The 11381-nt window shown below is 40.4% G+C and overlaps 1 protein-coding gene across 1 annotated transcript in view; it reads right to left on the bottom strand.

The window, feature by feature from the left end:
• Tarsl2 (threonyl-tRNA synthetase like 2) overlaps positions 1-3529 on the bottom strand; it is a 93733-nt gene extending 90204 nt beyond the window's left edge. The window contains exon 1 of the mRNA XM_023709845.1: positions 3476-3529. Within this exon, the coding sequence (XP_023565613.1) occupies positions 3476-3526 (51 nt within the window). The 5' untranslated portion in view covers positions 3527-3529. The remainder of the gene's footprint in view (positions 1-3475) is intronic.
• Between the last annotated feature and the right edge of the window lie 7852 nt (positions 3530-11381).

The following is an 11381-nucleotide window of genomic DNA, read 5'->3' as shown; positions in this document are numbered from 1 at the left end:
TGCATGACAATTTATGCCTTAAAAACTAATTAAAACACATTCCAAAGATATTTATCACCACATATAAACTAAAATCAAAATGGCTCAAAGAACTAGCTATTAAAACAGAAACAATTAATTTGTCAGGAATATACAATAGATTAAAAATTTGAGAAATATACATAGTTAAGAGACTTTTAAAATAACAAAATCCTAATTACATAAGAAATAACATTAATGATCAATAAATACGGCTGATCAATTTAAAAAGCTTCTGCATAGCAAGAAAAACAATCTGTAGAATAAATAGACAATAGAATGAAAAAATTCAGCTATTCCTCTAAGGGTCGACTACTATTTTAAATATTCAAAGACCTCAAAAAAATTTAGACCCCTCTAAAGTAAAAGTTACAGTGAAAAAGATGAGCAACTGAAATGAATGGACACCATGAGGGAGAGGACAGGTATCTAGTAAACACTTAACAGTCTTCAAGATCTTTATCCATAAGAAAAACACAAATGAAATCAACACTAAAATTCTAAAATTTCATCTTACACTAAAAGGAAGAGGTATCATTAAAAAATCAAATAAGGGGGCCAGGGAGATAGCTCAGTTGAATAAGTGCTTGTCTGACAAGCACAAGGTCCTGAGTTCAATCCCTGGTACCACCAAATAATAATAATAATAATAATAATAATAATAATAATAATAATAAGCCAAATAATATCAAATGCTGGTGAGGCAACAGGGGAAAAGGAAACTTCTATATTTTTAGTTGAAAATATAAATTAACTACTGTAGAAATCAATATAAAGGGTCATCAAAATGAAATTAAATTTTCCATTTGACTCAGCGGTCTCCCTTCTTAGGTATATTCCCATAAGAGTTAAAGACATTCCACAAATTTGGATAAGCTGTGCTTGAATTTTCGTTGAACTATAGATATTGTTTAATTTCACCTATAATTCATTGGCTGATGAGGAGGATGATATTTAATTTCCATGTGTTTATGGGATTTTATGGTTTCTTTTGTCATTTATTTCCAGTTTCATTGCACTGTGGTCAGATAATATACATGGGATGATTTCTGTTTTCTTGCATATACTTAAGAATGACCTATGGACTAGTATGTGGTCTATTTTAGAAAATGACCCATTTGCAGCTGAAGAGAATGTGTATTCAGCTGTGATTGGGTTGAACATTCTATATATGTTCATTTGTTCCAAGTTCTGGTTCAGTTCTGCTACCTCTTTGGTAATTTTTTGTCTGCTTGACCTATCTTTTTGGGATAAGGGGGTGTTAAGGTCTTCTGTCAAGATTGTGGTATGGAATATTAAATTTTTCATGTCCATTAGGATTTCTCTTATATAGTTGGGTGCTCCTGTGTTTGGCGTGTACATATTTGTGACTGTTCCTCTTGTATTTTTCCCCTAACCAGTATGTAGTGGCCTTCTTTATTTTGTTTGATCATTGTTGGTTTGAAGTTCAAATTGTCTGTGAACAGGATTGCTATCCCTGCTTTTTTCTGAGGTACTGGGACATGTAGTATTGTTTTCCATCCTTTGACTTTCAGCCTATGAATTTCTTTATGAGTTAAGTGTGTTTCTTGTATGTAGCACATTGTTGGATTTTGCTTCCTAATCCACTCTGCCAGTCTATTTCTTTTAATTGGTGAATCGAGTCCATTTACATTGATGGTTGTAACTGAGATGTATTGACATGTTTGATATGTTATTATCCTGCTGTTAGTTACCTATTGTTCTCATGTGTTTAATGGTTGGGCCTCTTTGGTGGATTCTTTCCATTCTCATTCATGGAGTTGTGGTCATTTTGATCCCTCTCTAGAATATCTTTTAGTAGTCTGTGTAGTCTGGCTTTGTTGTCATGAAATTCTTCAGTTGTTCTTTGTCATGGAAGTATTTCACTTATCTGTTAAACTTCTAAGAGAGTTTTGCAGGGTACACCAGTCTGGGTTGGAATTTGTTTTTCTGCAAGACTTGTAGTACTTTGCTCCATGCTCTTCTTGACTTGATGAAGAGAAATCTGCTGTTGTTCTGATGGGTTTTCCTTTAAATGTGATGTTTCTTTTTTCTAGCAGCTTTTTTTTGGGGGGAGGGGGGTACTGGGGATTGAACTCAGGCCCTTGTGGTTGCCAGGAAAGCGCTTATTCTACTGAGCCATCTCCCTGGCCCTCTAGAGGCTTTTATTATACTGTTCTTGTGTTGAATTTCTGGGATTTTGATTATTATATGCCTGGATGTGGATTTAATTGGGTTCATGTTGTTTGGAGTCCTATATGCTTCAGTTACCTGAATGTCAGATATCATTTGTATTGACTCCTTTCTCATTGATGTCTATTAATTTTATGTTGTTTATGTTTGAACCATTTTTCAGATGTTGAATTATTTTTTCCTGCATCCTAGTTATTTTTAAGAGATATTTTCTTACCTTTTCACTAGCTGCAATGATGTCTTCAAGGTCTGAAATTCTATCTTCACTTTCATTCAAATGTTTTTGCCAGTTTGTGATAGAGATTTTAATTTCCTGAACATTTCGCTGAATCTGCTTCATGCATTCTATTTCTTTCCTATATTTCTCATTCAAGGATTCCATTGTTTTTCTATTCTACTCTATTTTTTCTTAGTGTCTTCTTTAGAAGCACTTAGTAATTTTTTAGTTATCATTTCTTTTTTTTTTCTTCAGAGATTATTTCTGATCTGATTTCCTCTATAACTTTCTGCAGTTGTTTCTTTACTTCAGATGCTATTTTAGAGATTTTAGGAGTATGACTTCCAATTTCTTCTACGTTAGTGTCTCCTGCATTTGGTCTGGGTGGGCTCGGGGCCTGAGATTGCTTTTTGCTTCTTCTCTTTGTCATTTTGTGTAACACTGTCCTCTGACCTTTGGTTCAGAGCTTTGGTGCAGTTATCACCTTAGCACTGTCATAGATCTGGGTTTAGCAGTGTATCTCAGCTTACTGGGTCCAGATCTACTGAGTTCGAACTTGTCCAACTGAGCCTGGGTTGGGTCTGGCTCCTCTGCTCTGCTTCTTCCTGCTGCAGCCTGTGGAAGTGAACCCGCTGTGCCCCAGTGGCAAGATGTTCTGCTCCTGGATTAGCTGGCTGGGTCTTGCCCCTAGGCCTCTGCTGGAAGATCTGCTTCAGGGTTCCACACCAGGCCTGTCTGCTCTAGGAGTTCCAGTGTGTGGCAGATGTCACACAGCAGGCCTGTTCGGTACACCGTGCTGTCTGTCTCTTCTCTCCCTTTCTTAAACTGGGACAGAAGAGTGGATTCTATGATGTGAGCCTTAAGTGCACAGTCTCCATCCCAGGCCTATTCCTGGACACAAGACACTTCTGATAGAACCTTCTAGAAGGAGGTGAAGGAAATGAAGCCAACAGCAGTCATGCTGAGCAGCAATTGCTGGGATTTCCCTCACCCTGTAGCCAAATGTGGGCCCAGACAACTACTTCTAGAATATTTGAGGATCCTTACCTTTCTCCAGATCTGGGTTGTGGCAGTAACTAGGGTGACTTTTATCTTCATGGCGTGAGCTTCAAGGCCCTAGACACCATGGTGTGAAAAAGAAAGAGTTCTTCTCTTTCTTGAAATTGAAGAGAAACATGCACTTTTTGTTTTAGAGACGTCTTTAAAAATGCTTAGCCTTTTTGCCTATGGAAAGAAAAGTTATTTAAAAAAATCTTAAAATTTATGTGCTCACTTTGTATCACTGAATAAATGATTTTCTTTAGAACACAATGCAATGTAGTAATGACATAGAGGTTGTTGGTACTCAAACGTTCAATAATCCACTCATAATGTAGTAACTTCTCCCCTTGTCTATTATTGTGTTGATGATAAAAATAGAGCTTCAACCTCAGAAGCAAAGAGCCATTTATTGTATTTATTTAGTGTGTTATAATTAAAGCGGCTGTGAATTTTGCAGCTTCATTTTACAGAGGTTGAGAAAACCTTTTTTCAGGTTAGTTCAAGTAAATTCACACTTCCTGTATTCAGCTTTGTGTTTTAGACTCTAAAAATGAACCTTAGACAAAAAGCAAAATGCAGCCCCTTGGTTGTGTTATGCCTGGTCTTCTACAGAAGCATTGTGTTCAGTGCCCAGAAAAGACCCACAGGTCACAACCAAAACCTCAGCTGGAACTTGGTGGGTCAATTTTAAACCAAGAATGTTACTGTTTGCACATGTTTATTATTATTTTCTTTTGTCAACTTTGGGTTGAGGTCAGCTCCCTGACCCCATCACTAACTCTACTTTTATTTTTCGGATTGAATTCTTTTTGGTTAATTGAAGCATTACTGGAAAGAGAGAAAGGAAAGATTCCCACTGAAGGTCACTAAAGAGTGTTCCCATTGTTTAGCACCCAGAATCTTTGGAGATTGCTGGTATCCTAGGACCTGTGGGAACACTCGCCATCTGGGGGCCAGCTGTCCTGCTGTGGTTTGCATCAGCCCACCCCAAGGGGTCACACATCAGAAACTTCACCCAAAAAATCCTACGTTGATATTTTTTGGAGATCAGCCCTTTGGGAGTTAACTGGGATTAGATGAGGTCATGAGAGTGGAGTCCTCCCCGCCTTTTTGGGATGTGTTAGTGGCTTTACAACAAAAAGAAGAGTGAGCTGAAGCTGGCACACTTGCTCTGTCTCATACTGTGGGCCCTCCTCCAGGCGAGGATGCAGAAGAAAAGTCCTACTGGGCTTTCCCAGCAACACGCTCTTGGCCTGCCCAGCTGCCGGAGCTGAAATAAGTAAACCTCTATTTTTTACGCATTATCCAATATATAGTGCTTAGGTTTAGCAATAGGAAATAGACTACTAATGCAGTTTCTGCTATCTATCTGGTGAGGGGAGGTCACATCTCTCTTGGCAGTGTAGTGCCGAAGATGGCCCTTTGACTCTCAGGGCACTGATACCTGAGGATGTAACACGAGAGCCTGGGGAGTGTCAGAAATCACATCACTGTGCCAGTGATGGCATGAACTGCCATAGTGAGCCCTGCTGGGGGTCCTGTGCCCTGCACTGAGTGTCCCGGTCCTACTGCTCCTGGGGGCAGAGTTGGCACTTGGTCCTACCTGGCGTTTGTAGGTAAATGCCTTGAGCTAGAGCCCCCTGGTTGAGAGTCAGAGTGGGCAACCTTCACATGGAAACAAACTGGAAGTGGTATTGCACTAATAATATCCCTTGCTTATTGTGGACTAGTCAGGCCCACAGCCTCCCAAATGAGTACACGGTGGAGGCTTCAGTCAATGAGACAAATGGTGTGATTTGGGGGCTCCAGGAGGATTTAAACACTCTCACAGAGTTTGTGAGTCTCTGGGTTCAGACAAAGAACTTCCTGGGTGGCCTGTATTTATTTAGTTTTCAAACAAAGGAGGAAAGATCCTGAAGAAAGGGGGGAACCTAACAGGCACTTGGGAAATATTTTCCCAAGTAGTAAATGATGTCCATCAGGAGAACTGCCTTATCTTTAGGTTGGCATTTATTGCAGGAGTGTGGAGCCTGCAGCTGCGGTCTCCTTTCAGCTAATTGGGTTGGAGCCAGGCATCCTCAGCTGTGGCTTTATCTTGTCCTTTGAGGTGTCACAACCTCACAGGCCAACACAGGCCTCAGTGGGGACCAGGGATCCATAGAGGTTCACTTACTATGCATCCACTGCGCATCTCCGGACAGGCGCATAAGCCTTGGGCAGACTCTCACATAAACACAAAAAGCCAGTTGGTTAATATTAAATCCTGCTCAGAGACACTTCCGAGTGGTTTCCATCAGCATGGGATTCCAGGTCTTCTTACAGGGCATTGGGCTTTGCACAGCACTCTCCTCTGTGTCTTTCATTTCTCATTTGTGCAGTGGGGACATATGCCCTGGCTTACACACTCATAAATAAATGCACCTTTAAACTGCAAAAATGCTATGTAGTAGAGAAATTATGCACTGGTTTGGTTTACTATTCTAAACCCAAAGCCTGTAAACCATGCCAAGCTTAGGTTCAAAATGGCTTCCCTTTTGAAATAATAGCTCCCACTTCACTGCAGCCTGACCCTACCCTAAACTGCTAAGCAATGACATCATCCTTTTCTCTGTATCTGGGAGGACAGCAGTAGAGCAGGCATTGGGGTTGGCTTAATTTGCACAGTCCGGAGCCTCAAGTGCCAGCAGGAAGTACCTACCCAGTCCTTAGTTCCACACACATCTGAGGCCAGAAGTGACAGTCTCCCTGCCACAGCTCTCTCAGATGACAAAGAAAATGTTGCCTGGTAGGGCCAGCAAACTTCTCAGCTGGTTTGTTGGCCTGTATTGGGGATTATGCACAGTTCTGAATGAGTCCTTGGCAAGGACCATAGTTTATCTTCTGGAGAGAATCCACTTCCCCTGAGACACACTGGTTCCGTGGGGTGAAGGGAAGGGACAGAAAATTATACAATGTCAGAGTTATATTGGAGAAAAAAGGATGCAGTGAGTAGATGCCACACATGCATTGAAGGGTAGAAGAAAACAGGATTCTCAATGTGCTTCCACTTAAAGAAAAAGTAAGAAAAATACATCAATATTTGTGTATGCAAATATTCAGAAGATAAACAAGAACTTATTCTGTGGCTACCTGGTAGGAATAACCTAGGAGGCAGGAATGCACAGGACAGAAACTTCTCTACACTCAATAATACCTTTAACACTTTTGAATCATGTGAATATATTGCTGAGTCCAAAAATGAAGTAAAATTGAAAATAAAATGGAATTTCAAAAGCATGGAAAAAGGCACTCCAAATCTCAGATACATCAGAGAATTTAGGTTACAGAACAAATCACGACCCCTAACAGTGGACAGACCACCCAATCCCGAGCATTACAGATTACTGGGGGCAGCGGCTGCAGAGAGAGGAAGCAGTGGGCAGGAAAACTTGGAGTCCACTGGTGGAACACAAGCATGACCCTGAGAGAGCGATGGAAACTCCTGGAGCACCAGCCTTCAAGGACTCTGCTGTGAATTTCCCTTTCAGAAATCCCACTGTTTCTCAGGATGGAGATACGAGAAAAATGTCTTGCTTTTGTCGAAGGGAAGTGATAGAGTGGCATTATGTAATGAAAAAAAAAGAGGCATTCTCCAAGCAGACATAGAAATCCTTCATCTAGATGCATGTTACAGTTTAGATAAGAATAACTTCCAAAACACTCATGCACTCAGAGGTGGAGCTTTTAAAAGGTGATTAGATCGTGGGGTCCTACAATCAGGTGGTAGGCCTGGCTGGGCACTGGGGTGTGACCCGGAAGGGTACACCCTTCTCCCCAGCTTCTCCTTTCTCTGCTCTGTGGCCATCGTGAGGCGAGAACTGTTTCCCTTCTTTGCCTTCTGCCGTGCTGCTGTTACCCTGGAGGCAGCCCACTATGGACTGAAATGCTGAAGAATGTGAGTGTAAAGAAACCTCTCCTCCCTGAAATCATGGGCGTTAAGCTCCTGCTGAAGAGGAAGAGACTAAGACAGCAAATGTGGTTGTTGCTGTGACACCATGACCATGTGTTTTAGATGTCTTTGGAACTGGCTTGCTGGAGGAGTTTGAAAGGTTTGGAGACGCCAGCCAGAGAAACCCTCAAAGGCTATAAGCGTGACAGGAAATTCTAGTCAGAAGTCAGAAGCCCAAATTCAGTGCAACTGGGATGCTGTTCACAACAATCTTTGCCTACACCTGTGTCTTCAAGTGTTCTATCTATTCTATCTTCCAGGAGATTTAGTAATTTTGTTTTAACACTTGTATTGTTGATTCATTTCAATTTTGATTTAGTGTCTGGTGAAACATATGGGTCTAGTTTTAATCTTCAGCATGTGGAAAGCCAGTTTTCCTAGCACAATTTATTTATGAGGCTATCTTCATTCCAGTGAAGATCTTTGGACCCTTTGCTGAAGATAGGGTGACTGAGTGTGTTTGTAGCTATTTCTGCATTTTCTGATCTCTTCCATCAATCCTCTTGGGTCTCTCTCTCTCTCCTTCCCTCTCGCCCTCCCTCTTTCTGTTTTGCCAGTACCATGCTGTTTTTATCACAGAAGTTTTATAATATAATTTTAAGTCAGAATTATGATATCCCCTGCTTTGCCGTTGTTGCCCAGAATTGTTTTGCTATTCTATATCTCTTCTCATTCTGAATAAATTTTAGGTTTATTTTCTCTAATTGTGAGACATACCATTAGTATATTTTGATCAGAGTTGCATGAACTATGTAGAACAATTTTAAAAGGCAAAAGATTTATACGATTTGAAGAGAAACCAGAGTATGTAGAACAATTTTAAGAGTGTTGCCATGATCACTTTTTTTGTCTGGCCCAAGAGTAAAATATATTACAAAAAATCAACAAATGGGATCTCATCTTACCAGAAAAGTCTTGTATAGCAAAAGAGATCACCCACAGGGTGAAGAGACAACCCAGAGTGTGAAAAAAAAATTCCAATTGTTACTCACACAAAAGACTAACATCTGGAAAATATATATATATATATAAAAAAAGAAAAGATCAGACCCCCCAAAAAAATTTAAAGACCTAATCCAAAAATGGTCATCTGAAATGAATAGACACTTCCCATATGAAAAAGTAGAAATGGAAAACAAATATATGAAAAATGTTCAACATCACTGGTCATTCCACAGATGCAAATGAAAACAACACTGACATTCCATCTCATTCCAGAAAGAAGGTCTACTACCAAGAAAGCAAGCAATAATGAATGTTGGTGGGGCTGTAGGGAGAAAGGAACCCTTCCTCACTGTTGATGGGAACATAGATCAGAACAATCACTGTGGAAACTAGAGTGGAGATTCCTCACAAAAACTAAAACTAGAGATTCTATTAGACCCAGGTATTTCCCTTCTTGGTATCTTCCAAAGGGATTCAAGGCATCAGACTACAGGGATATATAGTCCCCTATGTTTGTAATAGCTACATCTTGGAAACAGCCCATATGTTCATCAACTGATGTATGCATAAAGATGTGGGGTCTTTTTTATCCAATGGAGATTACTCAGCCACAAAGAAGGATAAATTTGAGACATTTCTAGGTAAATGGATGCACTTTGAGACCATACTATAAACTGAAATAAATCAGACACACATGTTTAAATATCACATTGTTTCTCTGGTGTGAGAAACCGGAACTGTAAATAAGGACTGTTACAGTTTGTGTCTAGATAGCCACCCCCCAAGCTCATGACGGTCAGACCCTTCAGAGGCTGCTGAATCTGGACAGTGTGATTGAGTCCTAGTGTGATGCTGGGATTACAGGTGCTCAGATTAAGGGTGGGTGATGGTTTGTATCAGTCAAACTGGTACCATCCTAGTCCAAGTAGAACTGGATAAAATAAAAGAGACAGAAAGAAGCTGGTTTTGGCCCTGTGCTCCTATTGCTCTTGCTGTCTTCTGTTGCTAGGAATGCTGCCCCTCTGCCATGTGCCACTCTACTTTGGAGCCAGCCGATAATGGCGAAACCTGTATAAACTGTGAACCAAGTAAACTTTTCTCTTAATTTTGAGCACTGGGTATCTTGTCTCAGTAATGAAAAAGTCATGAAAACAAGGACCAAAATATGTAATAGCTATTTAAAATAGGAAGAAAATGCTCAAATGGAAAGGGAAATAGGGAAGTGTCCGGAAAAAAGGAATGGACAAGAAAAAAAAAAAAATGAAAAATGTGCAAAGATGGAGAAATAAGGAGGAGAAGAGGGGTTGAAGGGAGTGGAGGGGAACAGGAAAAAATCAGGTTATGTCATGTCCAGGTACAAATTCCCTATGATGAATGTGATCATTATGTATATCTAAAAGGTACCAATAAGGGGCTGGGGATATAGCTCAGCAGTTTAAGCGCCTCCCTGGCAAGTGCAAGGTCCTGAGTTTGATACCTGGTACCGCAAAAAAAAAAAAAAAAAAAAAAAAAAAATGAGTTCAATCCCCGGTTCTGAAAAAAAAAAACTTAGTTGGTTTTTTTTTTTTTTTTTTTTTTTTTCAAAAGGCAAAGTTCTACCTGCCAAATGTGAGGTCATGAGTTCAATTCCTGGTACCAGAAAAGAAAAGGCAAAGTTTGGGAAGTATCAATTGGGTACAAGGATTTCACTGACAGTTGTACTCAAGACTATGAATGTCGCTGTCTGGCGGAAAATTTGTACACATTTTTTTTTCAAGTTCTGAAACTTTATGGGAGACTGAGATTAAAGATGATGGACTAATTAATTTCAAGGCACTCCAAAGTGCAATTTGTGGCATGAGTACTGTTGGGGGCTTTTAACCAGCTCTACAATGAGAATCAAGGGCAACTAGCACTACTGAGTGGTTTTAAATGTTTTGAGTCTCACCAGAAAGGAAATACCTGTGAAGTTAGGGCCTGTGACAATTTTGTTGAGAGCTTTGTTGCTGAAAAGATTAATAATAAAGAATCCAAATACCTTTTATCAGGACAATAGAAAAGATATCTTGAGGGAATCTGAGAAATTAGCAAGACCCCACCCTTCTCAGGCTAAGAGGGGCCAAAGTGAAAGACTTTGCTTTGAGAAGAGATTCCCAGGGTCCTCCGCTCCAGAAGAGCTGCCTAGGATTGGTTCCCCAGAAATCCCTGCATAGTGCTCAGTCATCTAGGCACTTGGAGACCTCTATAGCCATGATCTAAGGGGGCCTACCTATTGCTTAACCTGGCAGCAGACATTGGTGTCATTCATATAGTGCAGGTTTGAGGCATTCAGAATGCAAGAGTTTTGGGTGAGGGAGTATTTCATCCAGATTTCAGACGAAAGCCTAAAAGGCAGTATGTAAAGCTGTGAGACTGAAGCTGAAAGCGAAGTTTTGGACACGGAAAATCTGAGGAAAGTTGCAGGCAGTGATCAGAGTCAACCCCAGAGGAAACACATGAGGGCTGCACCAGGCAATGCCATGGAGGTAGGGCCACCAAGCCATTTGGAGCACACATCTCACCATTACTTTCTTGATGAGCTGGACAAGGCACTACAAGATTTAATGTTTGCATTGCAGAGATTTGGTTGTGAATTGGCCCAATTTCATTCTACTCCCTCCCCAATTTCTCCTTTTAGGATGAAAATGTTTACCCTCTACCACTGTATGTCAGCAGTGTTTAACTTCTTTTTTGATATTTGTAGGGTCTCACACCTAAGAGTTTGCCTTGAGTCTGAGGGATTTTGGACCTTAACTTTTCAGCAATGACAGAACTGTTACTGTTAAGACTCTGTCAACTTAGAGATGGACAAAATACGTTTTGCATAAAGATAAGTGCATGTGTCTTTTGCGGGGCTGGAGCACAATATTATGGTTTAGCCTGAGAATGACTCTAAAATTCTCACATGCTCAGAGGCAAGGCTTTCAAAACGTGACTGGATCTGGGCAGTATGTGAAGAGC

This window comes from Octodon degus, unplaced genomic scaffold (genome assembly GCF_000260255.1).
Source record: "Octodon degus isolate 3935 unplaced genomic scaffold, OctDeg1.0 scaffold00002, whole genome shotgun sequence".
Taxonomy (NCBI): domain Eukaryota; kingdom Metazoa; phylum Chordata; class Mammalia; order Rodentia; family Octodontidae; genus Octodon; species Octodon degus.
This window is presented reverse-complemented; position numbering and strand designations above follow the sequence as displayed.